The sequence below is a fragment of the Magnolia sinica genome, chromosome 18 (genome assembly GCF_029962835.1).
Source record: "Magnolia sinica isolate HGM2019 chromosome 18, MsV1, whole genome shotgun sequence".
Lineage (NCBI taxonomy): Eukaryota > Viridiplantae > Streptophyta > Magnoliopsida > Magnoliales > Magnoliaceae > Magnolia > Magnolia sinica.
Genome location: NC_080590.1, coordinates 29,327,861 through 29,351,895, shown reverse-complemented (window position 1 = coordinate 29,351,895; position 24,035 = coordinate 29,327,861). Strand labels below are relative to the sequence as shown.

General features: G+C 40.1%; 3 protein-coding genes and 1 long non-coding RNA gene across 6 annotated transcripts; 3 read left to right on the top strand and 1 right to left on the bottom strand.

Moving 5' to 3' along the window:
* The first annotated feature begins 7,739 nt into the window (after window positions 1–7,739).
* On the top strand, window positions 7,740–10,277 carry LOC131233303 (uncharacterized). Of its 3 annotated transcripts, XM_058229961.1 has the most exons (6): window positions 7,775–8,367; window positions 8,830–8,947; window positions 9,035–9,116; window positions 9,196–9,247; window positions 9,959–10,013; window positions 10,102–10,277. In XM_058229961.1, exons 1-6 carry the CDS (start codon window positions 7,993–7,995, stop codon window positions 10,275–10,277), a joined length of 858 nt encoding a protein of 285 aa, XP_058085944.1. In that variant the 5' UTR covers window positions 7,775–7,992. The 3 variants fall into 3 exon arrangements, with proteins under 3 accessions (XP_058085945.1, XP_058085943.1, XP_058085944.1); XM_058229960.1 differs by having other exon boundaries at window positions 7,772–8,367; window positions 8,830–9,116; XM_058229962.1 differs by lacking the exon at window positions 9,959–10,013 and having other exon boundaries at window positions 7,740–8,367; window positions 8,830–9,116; window positions 10,102–10,217.
* On the bottom strand, window positions 7,836–14,385 carry LOC131233304 (uncharacterized). The gene is made up of 4 exons (XR_009165162.1): window positions 14,238–14,385; window positions 11,110–11,245; window positions 9,125–10,539; window positions 7,836–7,850 (listed from the first exon to the last, which is right to left on the bottom strand). It is a non-coding gene; the product is annotated as an uncharacterized LOC131233304 (long non-coding RNA).
* A 4,051-nt stretch (window positions 14,386–18,436) lies between these two features.
* LOC131232328 (subtilisin-like protease SBT6.1) lies at window positions 18,437–19,147 on the top strand. Its single transcript, XM_058228564.1, has 3 exons — window positions 18,437–18,523; window positions 18,605–18,888; window positions 18,971–19,147. Exons 1-3 carry the CDS (start codon window positions 18,437–18,439, stop codon window positions 19,137–19,139), a joined length of 540 nt encoding a protein of 179 aa, XP_058084547.1. The 3' UTR covers window positions 19,140–19,147.
* Window positions 19,148–19,158: 11 nt separating this feature from the next.
* Window positions 19,159–20,302, top strand: LOC131232893 (protein STRUBBELIG-RECEPTOR FAMILY 7-like). The gene is made up of 3 exons (XM_058229409.1): window positions 19,159–19,833; window positions 19,952–20,017; window positions 20,091–20,302. The coding sequence occupies exons 1-3, from the start codon at window positions 19,628–19,630 to the stop codon at window positions 20,197–20,199; spliced, it is 381 nt and encodes a 126-aa protein (XP_058085392.1). The 5' UTR covers window positions 19,159–19,627; the 3' UTR covers window positions 20,200–20,302.
* Window positions 20,303–24,035: the final 3,733 nt, after the last annotated feature.

Below are 24,035 nucleotides of genomic sequence, written 5' to 3'. Positions count from 1 at the left end.
GTACATGAAACAGGGGTCTCGAGTGATTGATCAGGCTGATCGATCGATTGAGTGAGCCCTTAATTATACAAATTGATCTCTTAATAGTTTTGCACAATCTTGATCAATCAACATAATTCGAAAAATACTTGTAAACTTTCTAGACACTTTTGAGCATGTTTGAGCGATTAAACATGTGGTGCTCAATCAATCAAGGACTGCTTGATCAATGTCGATCGATCGATGCTTAGATTGACGATGTGCATAATTTTGCAGAATTGCATAATTAGTTTCTTGTTTTGGGTGTTATGCTATATATATGAATGTAATTGTGGGATTAGGATAATTCTAATGGAGTCTAAGTTATTTTCATGTTTTGGAGATGAAAAAACAATAGTTTTATGAATTGTAAGTGCATCCATCTCTTATCCTTTTCGTTTACATAGTGATCGTTGTTGATTTGTGCCAAGGTTTTTTTCCCGCAAAGGTTTTTGCCACATAAGATCGTGTGCACTTATCCATGCCTTATTGCGTTTGCTTATCATTGTGTAGTTCGAATTCGAGGTTTGCTTCCGTGGTTCCTCAATACCTGCGATGATATTCAAGTCTTAAAGATGTTGATTTACCCCATTGTAGCAACATTTGTTATTTTAACTGTAAACCGAGACCCAAGAACCATTGTTGTAACTGTAGCTGAAATGCTCAATTGATTGATTAGCGGGGGTTCTTGGCTTTTTTCCTTTTATTTGAACATGAGTAGCCTTGGGAGGGACCAAATCAATGACTGCCGCCTATGGGTTTTTACATGTCCATGAAATGAAGCTAAAGTATTTTTGGAATACTAGTATCTGCACAAGGGCCCACTGAATCAATGTCCTTGATTGTAGAGAACATGGCATGTTTGCAGTGGGAATGTCTTCACCCTGGCATGCTTTCATACTTGGGTGCATCCTTTCAGGTGGCAACAATTCAACAAATTCCAAGGTGGTTTCATGCAACATAAGATGTAGAGTGGGTTGCGGATAATTTCATGACCAAGATGGACTAGAAAAGACACGATGGGAGGCAAAAGTGATCTAGATCATCAGAACTTAAAATGGGGCATATCTCGTAAATCGGAATGAGTTATCCGACATGACACATATGATTTTGGGATAGGACGAGCTACTTTAGCCACCCAACCCGCTATGCCAGTGTAACATTCTGTCCAACCAGAACAGTATCCTGAGTCGTCCACGTAGGATTTGTCATAAGACCTTTCATTTAAATTACTCATGGTGGGGTACCACAAGTAAATTAACCTAAGATTAGCCCATTAGAGTGGACCAATCTGATCATGATCGAACCAAGTGCGGGCCGTCAAGCCAGATAGCCCGTTTGCACTTAGCAACAGCCTGTGTGGGCCACACAGCGGCCAAGGAAGGTCAGAAAAATCTAAAAATTTAGGGAACCAAAGATCTCACTGGGCTTGTAATATATCGTAGACCACGGACTTAGTGGATATCCAGAAATTAATTATCCACGCTATCCCAGTGGCGTTTGCCAAACATAACTCACCCAAGGCCAGAATTGAAATCTGACACTTGTAAATAAAACTGAGATATCAGGCTTTCCAGCCGTTGGATCTCTTCTACATTTACAGTGGAGGTCCAACGTATTTTTCTACCCCCGTCCACAAAATCTGGGACTCGATTATGAAACGGTGACTGTTGAATGCAAATTGGACCCGTACGGTCAAATCCCGCGTCCGTTTGCCTCTAAATTTTACATGGCCCTTCATCGAGCCATGGAACATCTATCCTATAAGTTTCATGGCAAGAGGGCCACCAGAACCGCCCCAACAACCAGAATGGACCTCGTGGGGCCATTTAAAGATCAGAGCCGTGCGAGAAAACCCCATGTCTAATTGTCTTCAAATTTTGCATGGCCCCTTATCGGGCCATGAGACACCTACACACCAAATTTGATCGCTAAGGGAGTGATAGGGCCGCCCCAAAGCTAAAAGGGGCCCCCACAGGGCCATTGTGGGAAGTTATAAAAACTTAAGGCCATTTGGCCCAAGTCTAGGAAATAAAGCTTTAGCTCCTCTCATAACTTCCACCATTACTACAATCACCAAAGAGAGTAAAGAGAGAGCAAAGAGAGAAGAAAGAGAGAGAAGGTGGATCATAAATCGAAGTGGGGCCCAAAGGAGTTCCATCTTGCAAACCTCTCCCTCTCCCTCAAGGAAATTCCTCATCTACAACCGGAAAAAAACCCTCTCTGCCGATTAGGTAGGTAAATCTCTCATCTTCTTAGAAACCCCTTATGTTGAGGGAGGATTTGTATGAGATTCTAACATGCTACTTCATTGTCTTAGGATTCCGGCCGATCGACACCGAGTTTGGCGCTTTTAGGTCGTTTTCCAAGACCCCAACGATCCATAGGTGCGGACTATTGTTCTTAGGTGGCCTAACACCAATTTCAATATGAATCTAATGATTTTGCTTATTAGATGATGTATTTGGGTAATCTAGAAAAATCTAGTCAAGCCATTACACTTTAGATCCTCCCCCAAATCAATATAGAATGATGATGGAATGTTTGATGTTTCTCAACATGTTTGGATATGCAATTGATGATTGTTTGAACAAGTTTTGTACATTTCTTGTATGATGTTTCCCCATAACATGTTTAATGCATTAATCCTTGTGTATATTTTGGTATTAGGACATATATGAAATGCTTGCCCTCCTCACTTACCCACACAATACACACCTTTATTTTATAATGTTGTTAGCATTTGCTTTATAAGAAATCTGGAATTTGGTTTGGGAAATATGAATGCATGATATTAATTATGTTAGTTGATTACCCTGATTATAGAAATGTTATTGAATACCATCAACCCTAGGTTGGTCAGGAAACTGAGGTGAGAGAGGGTGGTCCCGTTGGTAGGACTACCTTGAGGCTAAACCGGTGGAATTGGACAGGTGCGTATGGGCGACAGTAGTTGGACTACATGGGTCGCTTGTACCCGATGTTGTCTGTCGCGTGCTCGCCTGGACCCGTGCGGTCTAGACTACTTACTGACCAACCTTGATTGTTAACCCTGTCTGCTCATGTATGTATAGAACCTGGGACACCCTTCAACTGCTGTAACCCACTGATAACCAAATTGAAACCGATCCACCGACTCGTGAGCTGGGCATGGTGGAATGAGACACTATGTCCGAGCTGTCGGCCTACACTAGGGTGACGAGCTTCCCTGTAGTAACTGCGAGCGATCATTTTTCTCAGCACTCCCCATGTGCTTGAAGTCGGGGATGGGGAACCCGATGGGATCAAGGATCGTGGGGTCTTGGCCTTACACATTGGGGGGCCTTGGCTTCCCAACCAGTTTAGGGTATTGATACATGTGGTGTAACAGTTTCTCCAATCTGCTGGATGAATGGAACTAACTAAATACTCGGTTAACATTATTCATACAATGCATTAGTTAAGATTTCGCGACTCGGCAGTTGAGGTCGCAATGAGGGAGTGTTGGTCATGTGCGATCGTTAGACGGAGTCACACGAGAGAGTGTTGTGGCGAAGTCATGCATCATATCATTTATCATGCATATGCATTAATAAGATTAACTAAGGATTTACAAATGTTTGTCTTTCATTAAGTTCATAATATAATTGTTGCTTGATGTAACTCAAGATTAATAACACCCACTGAGTTGATCACTCACTCCCACTCTGGGACAGTGTTTTAAAACACCAACCAGACTCTCCTGTAGATGCAGGTGACGCAGAGTATGAGGAGCCTGACGGAGGGGGTCTTGAGGAGGAGGACGAGTTGTCCTACTTTCAACTGATGGACGGTCCTCCATTGGCCTAGTGGACGGGTTTTGGATCGCTGAGTGGTAGACTCAGCGCACTATTCTTTTGGACTTGTCATTCTTTTGTGATTTTGTTGGGCAACGCCTGAAGCGACCCATTTACATTCTTTTAGACTTGTATATATTTAACCTCTTTCATTTCAGTAGACTAGCTGTGATTGTGTTTCATGTTCCAAGAAATTCCATGCTACGCATTTAAACCTGATTAAACGCAAATTAGTAAAAATCAATATAAGTGATACTTAGGAACTTGGGAGTCGAGTGTATGCATGACCCCTAATTTTCAGAGCATTACATCCAGGTTGCCCATGCCAAATTTGCGAGATTCCATCAAATCGACAGTTGAAACCTATTTATTTTCATTTTTACTATTACAGTAAATTTTAGTTTAATTATAACTCTTCATCTGTTGGGCTTTAGGAGTTGTAACCTATTTATTTTTGTTTTTACTATTTATAGTAAATTTTAGTTTAATTATAACTCTTCATCCGTTGGGCTTTAGGAGTTACGTACAACATGAAAAGTTCTTAGAATAATTAGGAGAATAGCATGATTGAGCAAAATAGGAAACTTACTATTTTTGGCTGAAAACCACGAGGTCTAGTGGAAATCATAACCATCTATAAATAGTAAGTTTACTATTTATAGTAAGTCACAATTTCTAAGAGTTTTAGTTATAATATAATTCCCAAACTTCTTCCTAGGGTTTATTGTTCACAACCCCAAGTGTAAGGTCGCGATGTAGTAATAATCTCAATAAGACCGAGGTCGAATCCACAGGGACTGAACCTTATACATAATTTAAAAGTAATTAAAAATAGAACTAGAAGAAGATGTAATCTAAACCAGGAAAATTTAAGAGAATAATGGTGAAATATTAAACTAAAACTTGTAAAATTCAAAAGTGGGAAACTAGGGTGCCAAGGATCCATTTGTAGCAATCGGGAAGTTACCTTGCATGATTCAAGGACACAACTAGAATCAGAGTCCTATCTTATCTTGTTGGTAAGAGGAGATTTGTCAGATCTTTGAACTTCTCATGGATTTAATCATCAATAGATAAGAGTGGTGAGAGATTTAGAAGTGATTCCGTCACCAAACCATGGCCAGGAGACAAGACAAACAACAACAATATACCAAACTCACAACCAATCATAAGAGAACTGAGAAGATTAGGAGGATTCCATCACTCAACCATGCCCATGAGACGATGGTGAACAACGGGATTGCTTAATTTCATAATCTCAATACATGAAAAGAAGATATTCAAAGCAATCGCAGATCCATTGTAATTTGAGTCACAACAAACTATTAAATACTAAAAATATTCTCTCATAATCAAACTAGAATCCAAGAGAGTTCAATAAGCATAAATCAAAGCATAGAAAAACACCTCATCACGCTACAAGCTTCACCTCTTAACCCTAGCTAAGAGGTTTAGATGATCACGAACATGATCAAACTAAAATCTAAAGGAAAGAAGAAAAACCAAAGAAGAAAGAAAGAGAACTCGTTGTCGGCTCGCTCCACGCCTCCACAGCTGCTCACGTCCTTGGATTCCCACATCCCCAGATGTTTTCTTCCTTCTCTTCTCCTCTCCTTTATATAGGCACCAAGGGGGTCGGTTGGTGGTTGGAGTCGGTGGGAAGATCGTGCGCAAGCTCTTTACGCAGCCAGAAGTCGCAGAGTTTTCGGCTGGTAGACGCTCCAAGAATGAATTTTGGCTTCATAGTTGGGGTAAAGACCCCCCTTCCTGAGCTTTTGGACAGTTTGGATCAGAGATCCGACCATCACCTAAGCCGTACAACGCACCGCAACGTCCGGAAAAACCGAACTTGCTAAAGTTTAAATCATTCTGCGTTGAGATGCTCGGTTGGCCCCACAATGATGTTTTCGGAGAAATCCACTCCATTCATTGGATTTCTGGCGAAATTTCGGTCGGAAAGGAGTGATTTTGGTTGAGTTTTGGTGCTACCCACTGTATTAAATCACCTCGTCGTTCATCCTGCATTTGACAGCGATCTGCGTGTGTACACGTGCATGGGACCAAATGACCTCTATAGGTACGGTCTTCCCCACTCCCTGAACACATTTGACGGTTTAGATCTTCCAATAGGACGATCACGGTGGCCCACTGATGCATCCCAGCAGAGGCAGGTCCATCCGCTATCTGCTTGCGCGAGAAGAGTCGGGTCAGCGCGACTTTGACCGGGTTGACTGACCGGTGTGGCTCGCGTGCGGACGTGATATGTACACGCACGTCCTTAAGTGGGGCCCACTGCGATTTTTACACGAAATCTGCTCCATCCATTCGTTTTTCCACCTCATTTAAGGGGTTGAGACCAAAATTGAAGCATATCCAGATATCAGGTGGGCCCCAAATTAATGATTTATGGGCTGATTTGTCCGTTGGGCCACTTCCACAGGGATCCAAGGGCTGAATTTTTACATGTACGGTTAATTTAGGGTCCTCAAACCAAATATAAAGTTTAGAGCCAAACGGATGGTGAGAACCCTGTGATCTTGCATCCAGGATGACTTTTAGGCCTCTTCATCTTAAATCGCTTGATTTTCTCAGATTTTTAGCGTGTGAATTCTTCGATCTCGGTCCCCTAAGATCCGTCCCTTGCCTTGGTAATTTTTGAGCATCAAATTCATACTTTTAATACCTTTTTTCAGTCCAAGCTCCTAAATTTACCTTGCAACACAAACACAATTAAAACTGAGCGTTAAGCATTATCATGTTCATAAAATCAGACAATAACAGGAGTCTAATATGCAATATTTGACCCTCAACATTTAGGGCGTGTTTGGCCGGGCAGATTGGATGGGATTAGATGGTATTAGAGTGGATTGCATGGATTTCAAGGTAATGATAGCTGCACCTGTGGATTAGTGCAAGATCTATGGGATTGCTATATCCGGTCTGTTTGGCACGTCCAGCCAATCCTGAGATTAAACCTTCCAATCCCTTTCAATCCCCCGAACCAAACACGTCCCAGACAATTTTGAAGGGAATAGTGTGGATTTGATGGGATTTAAAGGTAATGATGGTGATGTCAGTGGATTGTCTTAAGATCCATGGGATTGCTATATCCCGAGATCAGGATTCACTGTCTGTTTGGCACGCCTGGCCAATCCCGGATTTATCTTCCAATCCCTTCCCATCCCTTCCAATTCCATCCCATCTGCCCAGCCAAACAGGCCCTTATGTTATTATTTAAGAGGGTGTAGCTCATTTTTCATCACCAATAAATTTATTACGAATTTTCTAGAATTATTCTATTTTCTTATTTTTCCTCATGAGTTTGAGGCATCTATGTGAGGAGTCTAGGCAAGTTTCGTAGATTCAGAATAGTTATCCCCACTGAGGAAGACGTGCCCGACCTCACATCCTTCCTACGTGAACCTTGCCAGCATGGAATAACTGCGCATAATAAGGGCCACTGATTAAGATGTGGCCACAAGGTGGTCCACTCATCTGGTGGGCCATGCACTTCTCTGGCAATTCTCATTCACAAGCAGAAACTTGCTTGCACAACAAATGTATGCACGTGTGATTGCTGAAAGCATGTGTGCACACGAACTGCTTGTTCATATGCCCAAGGCGTGGATCGTACAAATACACCCCTGGTTTCGAGCAATAAACAGAAGCCCATATTTCAGGTCCACTCATTCCCTTCATCAGCATATCCCCCAGGCTTACTAAAATGTGAAGAATAGCATCTATAACAAAAGGGTCCGTACTTGTGAAGCTGGTTTTACTTCCGCTCAGCATTTCTAATACAGTGAAAGAGAACGTGACAAAGGGTGTGTTTGGCTGCAGTAATGAATCAAAATACAATTCTTAATCAATCAAAGTGGAATAATGAAACTGTAGTCGTGTGAGATTCAAGGAGTTGAACTTAAAAAGGAATGGCTGTTTGCAATTCAATTCGCTTTGGCATCCAAACGCAGCCCATCTGGAGAAGCATTGTGTAGTCCTTTTGTGGGAGATTCTCCTCTGTAGGAAAACATGTGAAGATAGCACAGTTAGGAAGGAACCTCTTTATCCTTTGCCCAATTCCTTTCATTGGTTTTGTTCGCATTTCATTCCTTTATAAGGATATTTAGATTAACATACATGGCTACCATTGGGCTCAGCCATGGCTGGTACTCTACCATCTTTGGCATTGAGCTATCCAATGAGTAGGAAATCTCGACACAGCCCACTTAGTTTGGCAAGTACGCATCTTCCCGTCGGTTCCACCACTGTCAACAGTACGTGTTTTTTGGAGCTGAAGGGAGCAACACATAGAAGCATTTGTTTAAAGAGAGTGCCATGGCAACCGCATTGCACCAAACGGTCAGCCGATCTGGGTGGGCCAGACTCTCGACCAGATCCAATTCGGCCATCCGACGCAATTACGCAGTTCTACTCATTGATCAATAGCAAGAAGTTGGATAAATTGAGAGAGCTCATATCAGAAGATTGTTATTTTGAAGAACTGTCGTTTCCCAATCCATTTCAAGGGAGAACGGTTATCTCTCTCTCTCTCTCTCTCTCTCTCTCTCTCTCTCTCTCTCTCCTACAATATCAGGAATATAATCATGTTGGATAGAGATGGCCCCGCATCCAGATCATTTGATTCAACACAAGGGTGCTACTCAAGCCCAACCCAAACCTCGAGTCAGGTTGAGGATTTCCAGCCCAAACCCAACTCAATCTCAACCCAACCCACCATGACCTGACCCGAAGTTTGGTTGGGTCGGGTCAGATTGGGTTGGACCCGACCCAAGTTGTACACCCACCAGACATTCATTTTCATTGAATGGCTAGGATGATTGGATTGGGAGAATTCTAAGGCATTGCCTATCTCATGATGGGGCCACCAGACCAACAGATTATGCTGCCAAAAGGCGGTTCCACATGTACCATCACTGAGCCCGATAAATCCCCGACATGATTTATCGCTCATGACATGTGTACTGTGCAATTGCAGGAAGTTATGTATTTCTTAACCGAACTAGCCAACGACATGGGCCACAACATACGGTTCATTATTGAGAAGGTATATGAAGGAGGTGACGAATTTGCAGCCGGAGTAATGTGGCACTTAGGTAACGTAAACCTCCGATTTTCAATCATGGTCACCATCTCTTTTGTCTTTCTTAGTGTTATCACAACAAAGAGCATTGTCATTGCAGAATGGAAGGAAAAACAAATTCCCTTCACCAAAGGCTGCAGCTTCTATGAATGCTCAAAAGTGGGAGAAAAGCTTGTCATTAAGTACTAACCATTCTTTTCTTCTCGCCATTTATGTCTTGAATTTTCGGGTCACTGATTAAGAACTGTTGCATGCATGCAGGAAAGCTCGGGTTGTGATTGAATCGCCGGTGAAGCCAGGAGTATTTCTGCTGGTAAAATACCTCTTATTTCGTTCAAACTGGAACTATAGGATCTTTGCCCAAGGACCCCTCTCGCGAAGCATCAATCACCTTTAGATGGGCTGTTGGGAACTTCAAAATCAAAAGCGAACATCATGCTTCATGTTCGGTTTATCTGGTGGGGATCATGTTTCTAAGGACTCATCAGTCACACGATCTTATAATTCCTAAAAAGCTGCAATAGAGACCTGAAAGATAACTAAAGTTGCACTTCATTTATATATAGAAAACTCGTGGCGGCTGGTGAAGCTAGAATTTTCAATAAATTGATAAATTGATAACTCCGGATTACGATTTAAAGCTTTGATGTTTGGATGCAATATCAAATTGGATCCAATAAAAAAGGAAGAATCATAAATTTCTTTCTTACATTTCCTCTTGATTGCGAATTGATTCAATTCACCTGTAAATCCAAACATGGCCTAAATACAGAAACAATGCATGGTTTGATGCCAATCCAAGGTATCGTAATTGCAAATCAATTAAGAAAAACAAACATGTGATTTGGTGCATTGTCAAATGGATTGCAATTATCAGTCTAAGAAAGAGAGATGTAGGCCATGAAAATCAATCATCATCATTTTACTTTGAAACTCCGTTTCTTGTGCTCAAATTTCCAAGTTAAAGATAATTTAGATTTTTAAATTCTGTCTGCTGATTTGGGCTGCCATTTGAGAATTTCAGAAACTGTTGTCGGTGGTCAGTTCTGTATTTGACCAATTTCCGAATTTGACAGAGAGTATGTTGCTTTCAACATTTCACTACTTAGTATCTTATGCAAGGCCCTTGTGATATGTAAGTGACAGCTTCTGCTTTTTCTGTGGCAGGATTCCTTCAAAAACCTCATATAGTACTTAAGTTTCTATTGAAAATTTACAAGATATTGGTTGAGCCTATGATCCTTCCAGTTTTGGTGTATTACACCCACCTATGGAAATTTGTGGCCCGCTTGTTTGGCTGCGTTTTCAACATACTACTAAATATTTTTAAGTTGTTCAAGTGAAACTACTCAACATTATGCTAGAATATTATGAGCATCGCTCTGCCCTATTTCAAGTAACAGCAACGAGAATTCAGTACCACTCAGTCATCCTTTCCATCATGGTCTGATCCCATTTCCAGCAATGAGAGGACGACAAAAGGACCGAGAACTGGTGGCGGCAGCGGCTTGTTGAAGGCAACAATGGGTTCAGCTTTGTCATCCGTGATGGGCCCGCCCTCAATGTTATTTTCTCCTTGTTTCTTTGGGGCTGTAGTTAAGATTCCTGTGTTCACAGTACACCTCTGTTAGAGAGAGACACTTTAAAGAACAATTAGATTCTTGTGATAGCATTTAAGAGAAGGGAAATGATATTATTGAGACATCTCTTTCATATCTCTATCATGATATGATAGAGTACCCTTTCCACTTTACAATGATATGATAGAGTTCCCTTCACACCTTACAATGGCACGAGGGATGCTAGTGCTGCATCCAGATCATCCATCAAATAGGCCTACTGTGGATGGCTCATGGTTCAAAAATCACACAAATTGGATGATCTAATGAATGCTGTTAAGCGATGGTGAACTGCAACGTGGCTAACAGTCAACATTCAGTGGGACAAAGCCTGGGGAAGTCAGGGCTAGGATTGTCCAATCAGTGTGGCTTTTCAACCATTAGCCATCCAAAGCAGAACCCACTAGAAGGACAGTCCAAGATGGGAGGGAGACTTTGGCCATCCAAAGCAGAACCCACTAGGTGGACAGTGTAAGATGGGAGGGAGGCTCTATCATATCATCGTATACATGTTTCTTTTGGTACCATTTCTCCTAAAAGAGTGGCTTGGCATTACCCAATGTTCCTTTCATGGGATGGATTTGTTTGAGAATGTTTTTAACAGGAAATGCAGTCATTCCACGCATATTGGCTGCGGCCATCTTTGTCCCTTGTCTTAACCTTTTGGAAATGCAAATGAGTGATACTGCAAACTGGAAGATGTATGCAGACAACAACATTCAGCACAAACTGGTGAAACGAAAGACAAAGATGGTTATGCATATTATAGTTTCATATGACAAAACTAAAGGCCCATTTGGATATCTCTCTCTCTCCTCCAAAAGGGTTTCTGCAAATCCCTTTTGTCTCTGTCGACATTTTGTTGACTCACCAAAAGCAATCTGATTGCAATGGCGAGTGGACTTTTCATTGCTCATTTCGACAAGCGAAGACCAGATGGGGGCTTGTGGAAGTGCATCCAAATGCACAAGGCATAATAGAGTTTAGCTCAAAACCAAAAGGCTCTTTCGAGGGTGCGTCCAAACAGGCCCTAAATAATCCTAAGATAAAGTTCTACACTGCATGAAGACCATCTATAAGCTGATGCAAGAAGAACATATTATAGCATGTTTTGAAGCAAGATGAAAGAACTTTCATAAGCAATAAAATGGTATTTTTAGGTACAGCTTCCAAGTTTATGCAATGTAAAAGTCTCACCTGTTGTCTTGGATGAAGCACATGTCTTTCATACAGGACAATTAAGACCCATACATGTCAGTCTTAGTCAATATTTATGTGAGTTTTTAGCAGGGACATTTGGAGGTTTCAACTTTTTGGTATTTTTTGGGCCAGAGTACGTGGGTCCACCTGGATGCTACTCGAAATACCACACTTCAAAATCAAGATAGACAAAGTGTCCTAGTGATGCCATAGAAAAGAGCCATGTGGAGCACACAAGTGAGCTCTCCTATGCATTCTTCGATTATTATTTTTTTCACCATGTAAATTTCTTTTGTTGAGTCAAATACCTTAGGCCTACCTCCGTGTCTGTGTTGAAGGAACTATTGATAAGGTTTGCTTCATTGTTATTGATAGATATCAAGGCCCACAACATCGAAAGATCATATATACTTGTAGTGTTGTTCATTGTAGTGTTCATACATATGGCCTCTTCTTGAGATAGTTATTGGATAATTTTCGGTGTTTTCCATTTGATTATTTTTTAGTTAAGACTGATATTAATTGGTTTTTACTCAAACCATGCATGATGCATCCCATTAAATTTCCTTCAGTTTGTATGTTTTCATTGCTCTCTTATTTTTTTATTGACGATTTATTTATTAATTAAAATATTTTATATCTATGTATGGATTGTACCCTGTGTTAGATTTTTGGAGTTCTGTTTTGCCAGAGACTTGGTATCAGTGACACATGTACCGGTACACTAGAGCCTCTCTTTATTGTCTATTCATCTCACATCCCTACCTAATATCCAACAACTGACACATAGGAACACATTGTGTAGGATGTATGTTACCTAGACACTTCAAAATAGGTATCTTGCCAAAGTCGGTCGCCTAGATAAGTGAAAATGTCACACCCATGGCATACATTGCCACACCCATGCTTAATCTTGTGAGACAGATGGTCCTAAAAGACCCTCAAACCTCTATTTTAGCTGCCACCATGGCCCATCAACTGGTCATGATTGGAAAAAATTGCTCCTTTTATTACCTAGCCCTTAAATTAGACACTAGAAAACCAACAATTAGGCCCACCACCTTCTAGACTTGGATCACCACATCAAGCTAGGCCCTCCTTTGTGCAAAATCACCTCATCACCTTGCTAGAATATCCTTTACCTAAGCTCTCATCCTGGTCATGTTGTCATAGTCATCTCGCATCTATCTCATTCAGCTCAAAAGGATTAATTGTAAGGCACAACTCAACTGACACAATGAGGGATGTGATGAAGCTAATCACCATCTTCCTCGGGGGATAACTACTCCGAATCCACAGAGCTCTCTGGACTCCTCATAGAGATTCCTCGAATCCACGAGGGATAAAAATAGAAATAATTTCTAATAAATTCGAAATAAATTAATTTATGATATAAAAAATGAAATTACAATCCTTTAAATAGGGAACTCAAACCTAGGACAGAGTTTTAGACTCAAACATCCTAAAACCGTGACTTACTATAAATAGTAAACTTACTGTTTATAGACGGTCACCATTCCTATTAGACTTCATGTTTTTCACCCAAAAATAGTTAGTGTCCAATTTAGCCTAACCACGTTATTCTCCTAATTTTTCTAAGCCCTTTTCATGTTGGCACAACTCTTACAACTCAATGGATCAAAATTATAATCGAATTAAAACTTACTATTTATAGTAAAAACGAAAATAAAATGGACTTTTGACCATCAATCTAATGGAATCTCGCAAATCCGGCGTGGGCAACCCGGCGTAGTGGGTTGGTTGGCTAAATCTAAAGTGGCTTCTCCTACCCCAAAATCACATATGATATGTCGAAAAACTCATTCCAGTTTGCGAGATACGACTATTTTAAGGTTCTGACGGTCCTAATCACTTCCGCCTCCGATCAGGCCTTCTCTGGTCCATCTTTGCCATGAAAGTGTCAATGACCCGCTCTACATCAGTACCAATCTAATGCAGCTAACAAAAGATCTTCCCAATCCACACCCTTCACAATTTTAAAAGCCTAAGTTCAAAAAATCCTTACGCTGCAATCACAGACCTGTGGGTGTCGTAATTCCACCCAGTAGAAGCAACACAACAATCAAAATCTCAACCTTTAAGAGGTACTGATAATATCATATAGCTCCACTCCACTACCCATTTCTCCATGCATCTCGTTAAAATGTCTCAATCTGCTTCTGCAAAGAACTGGTTAACTCACCAACTGCTGAACAAGTAGGCAAAACCCAGCCCGATAGAGGATTCACTACTAAGAATCCTTTCGAATTTAAACATTTTCCCTTTTATCTGACTGTCCATTTGATGCCCACCAATCGGAAGGTTTAGATCGTCCTATCTGTGTGATTTATGGGGTGTTTTAACTGATAATTGATTTCAGGAAAAAAAAAAAACCCAATTGCATCACTGAGAGAGAGAGGAAAATATCTCAGACACCAATTTACAGAATACATAGAAAGAAGAATAGAGTTTTTTTAAACATACCTTTCTTCTTTGATGGGATTTCTGGGGCGAAACTATAAAAGTTTTTGGAATGATTACGAAACATCACGAAGGAATGGAAGTTATTCGGGTGTGTTTTTTAGATGCGGGGTGCAAAGTTCCTGAAACTTCTCGAGTCGATGAGGAAATCTTTTATACTCCGGTGAAGTACGAAGGTTCATGCACCTGCACTTGGATGCTTAAATCAAACAGTCCAAATGGGAATCAATTTACGTTCGTGATAAGACATTTAAACCAAAATGTTGATTATATCCCGTGGGAAATCTATCGGACGGTGAAGATGAGAAGTAGTCAATCTCCTGAATTCATTGATTAAATGTCAATCAATGTTGGGTTAAAATGGCCTAACCACCTGTCATTGAGAATTTCATCTTTAGAGGAAAAACAAGTAAAAGGAGTAATACCATAAAGAAAAAGTGTATACGATAAAATAATGATTTTTGTAATTGACACATACTTGGTTAAACCACTCATAAGAACCATGGTATATTAGAATATAATGTAATTGGTTCCACTGAATAAATAATCTATGTGAATCTTAAAATTAACAATGCTTTTGAATAAGTATGATTGATCAAATGGAATAAAGCAGCTCAATAAAAATATATCACTAGCGCTAACATAATATAACTCATAATTAACTTAGAAAGGATAGGTGGCACTTATAAACAAAGATGGAACAGAGAGAAAAGCAGAATTAAAAAAAGAATATGAAAAAAAAAAAGAGGAAAAAACAAAGAAGCAAACTTGTAACAAAGGTGTAAGTTACATTTAAAGAGAGAAGGGTGCCTATGGTTTTAACCATGGTTAATTCATATATATGGTTTCGTGTCGTGGCTCACCTTGTTTTAAGTTGATGTTTTAACATGAGCTGGTGTAATAGATGTATCATATGAATTTCATGTTGTTGCCATAATCGGCCCCACTAAACCTTTGTTGCACGGTTTCCTTATTACTATGCCCAATGTAGGCTTCAAACAAAGAAGTTGAGAAATTCATTTTGGGGCCAGGAAAATGGGAGGATTTAACATCTAAGGTTTGAAACATTCGGGGGCCAGAAAAGTTTTATATGTATTAAGCTAAATTTTTGTGTTTTCAGTTCATCCTAATGGGAATCACCTCGTGAACTGTTTGGAAGGCATATGAATATAATGGTGGACCTCGGGAAGCTTTTCATGGAAGGCATTTCTGTCTTGCTTTTTCTTGTTGGATGGTTCACTCAGTTTTTTTATCTACCTCATTTTTTGACTCATGTCCTAATGTGAGGTGGCAAACGAGATGAACATAATGAATTTCTCACAAACATCAAGGTAAGCCCCACCTACCTTCCAATGGGCTTTCTGCAATCCTCACCATGATGACAGGATTCCCTAAAATCACGCCTATACAGTTATTAGTTGTGATGCACCATAGAAAACAACCTTCAAACACAAGTAGTGGCCCATATGGTAGTTGGATCATCTGATTTCTAGAGTGTCCAACTTCCTCTGCAGAGCAGCCCTGACGAATAACTTGAGTGCCATGCACAGATCTTGTGGGCAGGGGACTTGCAAAAGATTCAGCCTCAGACTAAGGGGGCGTTTGGATTGTAAGTTATTTTAGATAAGATACTTAAGGCATCTTAATTTCTATTTTTTTAAGAAAATAAGCTTGTTTGGCAAACAATGTACTTGTCAGCTAAAAAGTAGAAAAGCAAGTTTTATTTTCAACATGACGTAGGTATTTATCCTTTGGATTGGTTTGGCCTACCTTCATATTCATTGTCCATCATGTGAGGCCAACCTTTGATGTGGACTCTTCATTGTGTGGCCCCACCTTTGATGTGGGCCGTCCATTATCCAGGATTCGCCTTAGATGTGAGCCATTCATCGTTAGAGGCTGACCTTTAATGTGCACCGTCCATTCTGTAGGGTCCAACTTTGATATTAGTCAACCATCATGTGGGCCCACCATCAATGTTATTATCCATCATGTAGGGCCCACCTTCAACATCCACCACCCATAACGTGGTGCCCACCTTTGATGTGAATCGTCCATCCTTGGGTCATCCATCATGCAAGCCTAGCTTGGATATGGGCCACTCATCATTAGGGCCCACCTTTGGTATGGACCGTCCATCATGTGGGCCTCACTTTTAATGTGGATTATCCATCATGTGGGTTGTTCATGATGCAGGACTCACCTTGGATGTAGGTCATTTATCATAAGGGCTAACCTTCAATGTGGACTATCCATCATTTGGGGCCCACCTCGATGTGAGCCATCCATCATGCGGGGCCTTGCTTCACAGTTCACTACCCATCATGCGAAGCCCACCTTCGACGTGGACTGTCCATCATGTAGGCCCCACCTTTGAAATGGGTTATCCGTTGTATTGGTCTGCTTTGAATGTGAGTTATTTATCATTAGAGGCCGACATTTAATATGCATCATCCATTATGTAGACTCACATTAATATGAGGTCATCCATCATGTGTGGCCTACCTTTGATGTGAACTGTCCATCATGTGGATCTCACCTTTGATGAGAATAGTCCATCACATGGGGCCTCCTTTGATAAGGACCATAAAAGAGAGGCTCCTATTATGACTGTGATTGAGAGAGAAGTAGAAAATTAATAAATTAAAAAGCTATAAAAAAAAATATTGAAATAAGTAACTTTTAGTGTTTAGTTACTTTTACGACGATGCTTACCAACCTAACTTAAGTATAAGAAGTAAACTTAAAATAAGCTAAAAAGCAACTTATTTGGTGGTATCCAAACAGGCCCCAACTTAAGTGTAAGAAGTAAACTTAAAATATGCTAAAAAGCAACTCATTTGGTGGTATCCAAACAGGCCCCAACTTAAGTGTAAGAAGTCAACTTAAAATAAGATAAAAAGTAAACTTAAAATAAGCTAAAAAGTAACTTATTTGGTGGTATCCAAACAGGAAGTGGATTGCATAGTGAGTAACTCAGTACACTAAGCGTAGTGAGTAAACTATGTGGGGTCCACAATGATTTATATATTTTATTCACTCCTTCCATCCATTTTACCCTATAATTTTAGGACATCATTCCAAAATTGAAGCATATCCAGAGCTCAAATGGACCACACCATGGGAAAATGTGTGAATTGAACGTATACCATTGAAAAATTCTTGAGGGCCACGGAAGTTTTGGATCAAGCTTATATTTGTGTTTTCCTTTCATCCATGTTTTTTGGATCTTATGAACAGGTTGGATGACCAATAAACATCAATGTGGAGACTAGAAAGGTTTCAACGGTGGAAATCATTATTCCGACTGTTTCCTGTGGTATGTTACACTTGAGCTTTGGATATGCTTCTATTTTTGTATGAACCCCTTAAATGAGCTTTAAACATGGATGGACAGTGTGGATAAATCACATACATAGACAGTGTGCCCAACAGAGTTTACTCAGTACCATAATAGCATTCTAAGTAACTCAGTAAGCAACCTGATTCCATCCAAACAAGCCTTAGAAGACCAACAACGTTTAAAAAAGAAAAAGAAAAAGAAAAAAAAAACTCTCATCGTAAAAATAATAAGAATGACACAGCACTGGCAAGCCATTGGTGTGAATACATTACACACAACAACTTATGGTTTGGAAAGCCCTCAGTTCTCACTACGAAAAAGTAGGCCTTTAGCCTCGGTTCAAAAAAATGAGGCTAAATGTGCTTTTTAGCCTCGGTTGCTAAGGAACTGAGGTTAAAAGTGCATTTTTTGCCTCAGTTGCATAGGAACCGTTTTAGCCTCAGTTACGTAAGAACCAAAGCCAAAGTCTACTTTTTAGCCTCAGTTGCATAGGAACCGAGGCGAAAATTCTACTTTTTAGCCTCATCTGCTCATGCTTCCCTGCTATCAAACAAACACAAAATTGTTGCCAATTCATAACTTAATCCATGTGGGAAGACAATTGCTGAATTTATACTAGAATATAAGATAGTAGCAGGACCAATGTTGAGTAAAGTAATAACTACAGTGGATTGGGATGAATTTTGGGCAGTGTATTGCATTGTTCAAAGTTAGATACAAGCAATGGGTAAGAGTTGGATGCAAAAGTCAAGGTAATGTGTTGAGCAATACTTTCTCCTTCGAATTTGGATTCCTTGTAAAGTTGTATTGTTTTAAGAGTTCCCTTTGTTTCTTTTTGTTTAGGCCACAAATAAGAAAAATGGATCCTATGCATGTGGAAGCCTTTGATAGCCATTTAGTTGGATATTGCCATGTTCCAATCAGCATGCGACAACCAAACATGCATGTGATGCTCTTTTTCTTCACCCTGGCAGTCGTACATTTGCAACTGCTGTTCAGTTTGATTCTTGTGATTGTACACTTGTAGTCTAAATGCGATGCTTGCAGATATGGCCGTGTGAAACCAGATGTTGCCGCATATGGCAGGGATATCATGGGCTCTAAGATCAGCACAGGTTGCAAAAGCCTCTCAGGCACCAGTGTTGCAAGGCCAGTGGTTGCGGGGGTTGTATGTCTGCTTACTAGCATCATCTCCGAAGGCACCCGGAAAGATGTTCTATATCTTGCAAGTATGAAGCAAGCACTGGTTGAGGGAGCTGCCAAGCTTTCTGGACCCAACATGTATGAGCAGGGTGCAGGCAGACTTGACCTGTAAGTACTCTTATTCTAAACATTTCCATAAACTTTGCTTTCAATTGAAGATAATAGCACTAATTGTCTCATTTTCTGTCAGCTTAGAGTCATATGAAATTCTGAAAAGCTACCAGCCTAGAGCCAGTATTTTCCCCAGTATTCTTGACTACACAGACTGCCCTTATTCCTGGCCTTTCTGTCGCCAGCCACTCTATGCTGGTGCCATCAAGAGCATTTCCAAGAAGCCAGTGCTGGTTCGTCAGGTGTAAGGGATAAGCAGGCCTTATCTGCAGCACTTGCAAAGGTTGGGCCGCAAGTGATCTTGTTTTATTTTCTCATCAGAAAAGGTTACCATGGAGGTGCCTTCTTGTAAGTATTCAAACATCAGATGCATTCTATGTACTGGATTTCACTAATTACGATGTTGATTTGCATTTTTAGACCAACCTTTTGAAATAGTTGAGACATTTTATTAGGTTGATGTAGCTTTGGGTTTCAGTGATGCTTTGTCTTGGAACACCAGACCTATATGAATTCTGTTTTTTTGAGTTCCCTGAACACAAACTTGTTTTTTTATTTCTCAGACAAATTTTCATTTTTGTGAAGGGAAATATAATGGAACTTGGACCTGATGCCGTGGTTATCTGATTTCCTTCATCTTTTGGCTTGTTCAATCCACAACTTCTGCCCTCCGGGTCATGTACAATGGCCTAAATTCACCTCAGCTGACTGGCTGGAGCTCGACAGGTGATGATCCATGTGGGCAGTCTTGGAAAGGTGTAACGTGCTCGGGTTCATAGGTTATAGAAATGTGAGGATTTTCATCCTGATAGTTGGAATGCTTAGCATAACACTGAATACTTCCTTTTCTGATTTGGGTTTTATTATCAGCAAATTATCAAGTTTGCAGCTTAGCGGGTCAATGGGCTACCAGCTTGATTCTCTTACTGCATTAACCAGCTTGTGAGTTTTTTTTTTTTTTTTTTAATTGCTTTTCCTTTTTCTATTCTTCTTCTTGTCCATTATTTTTTCTTCATGTTTTATGTTTACATTGGGGGTGTGATTTGTTGAATTCATAAAGTGACATGAGCAATAACAATCTCGGAAACTCAATACCTTATCAACTTCCCCCAAACCTCCAACGACTGTAAGTTACATGAATGAAAATTTCTCACAACATTGTAAGATTTGGCAGTGACAGTTAAATATCTCATTTGTAGAAATCTGGCTGGGAATAGCTTCAATGGAGGCCTCCCTTATTCGATTTTCCAGATGACTTCTCGCAAATACCTGCAAGTTTGGCACCTTTTTTGTTTAATTCTATTATGAATTTATATTGGAAACCTGAGAATTAAGCGGTGGTATTGGTGGTGAGTGTAGAAACGTGAGTCGCAATCAACTTCAGGGTGAATTGGGTGGCCAATTTGGTGGACAACTAACTGGTCTCCCGACATTGTGAGTTAGTTCTCTCTTCTCATTAAAATAGCAACAATTCTTAGCCGCTTTAGCATGGGAAAATGTTTTCTCATTATTCTATTGAGTTTCCTTATTCAGATACACGATGGAAGCCCTGAAGATGCTGTTGTTGCCCATGACAAAAGAAGGTACTGAGGGTCAAATGATGCTCCTTTGGCCGTGATGTCCAACAAAGAGAAACTTACATTTGAGTATTTCAAGCAGATGTTTGCTTAGGTTACAAACCCACCGATTGATCCGATCCGAGAGAAAATAGAAACGTGGAAGGGGACCTTACTAAAACAGTTCATGTGGAAGGCTACGTGGCAGTTTGTTTGTTTTGAAAACTTTAAATAGACCATTAATTGTTTTGTTGATTGTTATCTTGATGGATGTTAAATGGGTGAAACGTGCACAGGTTCAATCATTGGTTGATTATAATATTGTTAGCTTTTGTTGATAGAAACTACATTTAGCCTCGATTATTGATAAATAATGTTAAAAATTGAATTTAGCCTCAGTTGATGCCAACAAAGACTAAACTATCTTTAGTCTCAGTTTTGCCTTAGTTACCTAAACTGAGACTACAACTCCCGTGGCTAAAGGCTTTAACGTCAGTTGTTGAGAACTGATGTTAAAAATAGATTTAACTTCGGTTGGAGGTAATTGAGGCTAAACTTTGGATTTAGTGTCAGTTGGAAACAATGGAGGCTAAAATTTTGATTTAGCCTCATTTCGAGAAAACTGAAGCTAAAAAGATTCTTCTAGCCTCACTTGAAGAACCGAGGCTATAAAAGTCATTTTAGCCTCGGTTGTTAAAACTGAGGCTAAAGCCTTTAGCCACGGGGGTTTCAACCTTGGTTTGGATAACTGAGGCAAAACTGAGGCTAAAGGCGTTAGCCTCAGTTTTTAACCTTTTTAGCCACGGTTTTGAACTGAGGCTAAAGCCCCCTTTTCTTGTAGTGTCTATCTAACTCGGTTTTAGTAGTGAAGGAGTCGTGCCATGAGTTGCTCCATGATTCAGCCCCACCTTGAGCGAGTTGGGTTGATTTAACCCCGGGTTGGGTGAGTCCCAGCTCTACTCGGAGCCAAATGAGTTAAGATAATTTGCTGGGTCAAAAAAACAATGATACAACTTGAGTTGGGCTTAACCCAACTTGAACATCATGTGATCAGACCAGGCTTGGCCTTGGGTTAAGGCCTCACGCAGCTCAATCTAGCTCGAACCCAATCGTTGATGCATAATATAACACATGTGAGAGATCTTCTGAAGATCAGTGATGATCCACAATTGAAGATAGCTGGTGTGGAGACTGTTTGACTAAGACCTTATCTGTTGTGGGATGTTGGATCGCCAATTAAACACATTTTGATTCCTTATGCTAGTATACCAATTACACTTAAACATTTTCATTGCTATACATACTTCACATTAGCTCTGTGCACTTTGTTTATACTTATTTTCGGTGCTCTGACGTGCTCCAATAGAAAACTGTCACGTGGTGACATTATGTGTTTGGCATACACAGAAGACATACTTGCACCTAAAGAGATAATCAGTTGATTTTCCTTCCACGTTATGCATTTCGCTATTAATGTGATGTCACTAACCCTTACACATGCCTTTAAGTGATGAATTGTCGCATGCCATGTGGCCATGATCAGCGTGCCCATTTATGATGCAATGTACTAGGCATGCCTATAAAAGACTCATTGAGAGAATAGATCTATCATGAATGTGGCGATGATATTCTCAGCAAAACCATCTCTCACAGTCATTCCAAAATGAGAGGTCTTCCCAGAGACGTTCGGAGAGATTGCAGCGATTAAGAAAGTTATAAACATCAGCAAGTCATACTCATGTCCAAACCGACCTATCTTGGGTCCGAACTTAAGTTGGGAGAGACATACACATCGGTTCGGTCAAGTTCCTTATTTCGTGCATTGATTGGAATTAAGAGAATGAGAGAACTAGATCCAACCAAATCCAATAATAGATCGGTATCATGTGTTCAACCCCACCTCACTTTAGACTATCACCTATGAGATGGTTAAATGCAGGGGGGTAGTTTGGTCTATACCATCCAATATTTCAAAGTCGACAACGTAGGCCATCAGCAGAGATGTTGACTAATCATGGTCAGTCCCGATCGATCTAGCCCTTGAGGTTCACGAATCTTGATTTGGTTGTCTTCATCACAGAAGATTTGGTGGTTCCAAATTTGAACTTTAGTGGACCACAAGCATCTCCACGATGGATCAGCTACAAGAAGAAGATTCGAGAAGCCTGGGAGTCCATATCCAACTGGAGTCATTTTTTTTTCTAATATAAGTTACCATTTCCAGAGCAATCAAGGGAATATGAAATTATGATGAGAGGCGAATAATTCAAAAGCAACAAGGAAGCCCAGCGATGAGCTTTCACCGTCTCGATAAGCTATAAAAGGAGCATACGAAGAAGAGCTCAAGGCCCCACACCAAACACATTTATCTACTTTTCGTTTATCTTTCTTTAGTTTAGTTTAGCATTACTGCATAGCGGCTCCTACTACAGTACCTTATGAGTAGGAGTAAATATCTTCAATCATAAGTTGTAGGATCATGTTCGATTAAATTTCGATTCAGTTGTTCATACCAACCTGGTCACGTCTTGCTAACTACCCACCTCAAACATTTGTTTTGATAGATTAATCAATTATTTATCTTAGTTTAGTTTACTTTCATTTATTTATCTGGTTGATTATTATTTTATTGATTATAATAGACTATATATTTTAATATCAATAAAGTCGACATTTATTATACATTTTAATATCAACAAAGCCGACATTTATTCAGCCCTATTCCATTTATTGGTACATTCTTGTTCATTTGAAATGTATACAAACTTAAAGACCGATGAAAAAAAAAGAGTCTTTAAGGCCTTAAACTCACATCTATTTGTCATAAGGTTAAAAAAAAAAACTCATTCAGAGGGGCTAACCCCTACCCTTTCACAAATCACTAAAAAGAGTGTAAACCAATGGTCGAGGGGATAACTGGATCCCAATCCAGTCTCCAATCTGTCCATCTTGGTGAGGGGGACACCGACAATTCAATCATAACCTTTAAGTCGAGCAGACTTTGGCATGTCGTGCATCTTACTCTCACACGAACAACCAATCCAAGCCTTTGTTTACACATGTGGCCCAATTTGATTGAATTGGTAGCAACACACTTATTTAAACACGTATAATATTCTAGCCATTAAGGTTTATCTGTTGCAAAATTGGAGAAGTCGCTTCAATATTGCTCCCACACAACTAGGTCTTTTCCAATTGTTGTGGCACACTCTGTTAAGTGAAGATAAATCAGGACCATGTAGATACAACACACACTCAAATTACATGTACCAACTTCTCCAAGTTGGTCACTATAGCTAGGCCTGGGTCCTTGGCTCAGTGGCAAACAATGTCTGTTTCAACACTGGATGCCACAGATTGAGTGCCCATGTGGTATGAGTGGGTGTGTGTGTGTGTAAAGTTAGCCACTATGGTCATTTCTTTATAAGTGGGTGTGTGAGTGTGTGGGGTGTAGGTGTGTATAAAAAAAAAAAAAAAAAGGAAAAAGTTAGCCACTATGGTCATTTCATTTATATTTTTATACTTCCGTTCACTAATATGAGATTTAATACGTTGGTCAATTCACCCAATTGCATGTAATAACATCCT

Excerpts from the sequence above, each read along its gene's own strand:
- LOC131233303 (XM_058229960.1), top strand. The coding sequence starts at position 7,993 with ATGGCTGGTACTCTACCATCTTTGGCATTGAGCTATCCAATGAGTAGG. Across the intron at positions 9,117-9,195 it reads GGAGAAAAGCTTGTCATTAA|GAAAGCTCGGGTTGTGATTG; the intron begins GTACTAACCATT and ends GCATGCATGCAG. Across the intron at positions 9,248-9,958 it reads AGCCAGGAGTATTTCTGCTG|AAACTGTTGTCGGTGGTCAG; the intron begins GTAAAATACCTC and ends TGAGAATTTCAG.
- LOC131232328 (XM_058228564.1), top strand. The coding sequence starts at position 18,437 with ATGGATCCTATGCATGTGGAAGCCTTTGATAGCCATTTAGTTGGATAT. Across the intron at positions 18,524-18,604 it reads TGCGACAACCAAACATGCAT|TCTAAATGCGATGCTTGCAG; the intron begins GTGATGCTCTTT and ends GTACACTTGTAG. Across the intron at positions 18,889-18,970 it reads GGTGCAGGCAGACTTGACCT|CTTAGAGTCATATGAAATTC; the intron begins GTAAGTACTCTT and ends ATTTTCTGTCAG.
- LOC131232893 (XM_058229409.1), top strand. The coding sequence starts at position 19,628 with ATGTGGGCAGTCTTGGAAAGGTGTAACGTGCTCGGGTTCATAGGTTAT. Across the intron at positions 19,834-19,951 it reads CTTACTGCATTAACCAGCTT|TGACATGAGCAATAACAATC; the intron begins GTGAGTTTTTTT and ends GAATTCATAAAG. Across the intron at positions 20,018-20,090 it reads CCCCCAAACCTCCAACGACT|AAATCTGGCTGGGAATAGCT; the intron begins GTAAGTTACATG and ends TCTCATTTGTAG.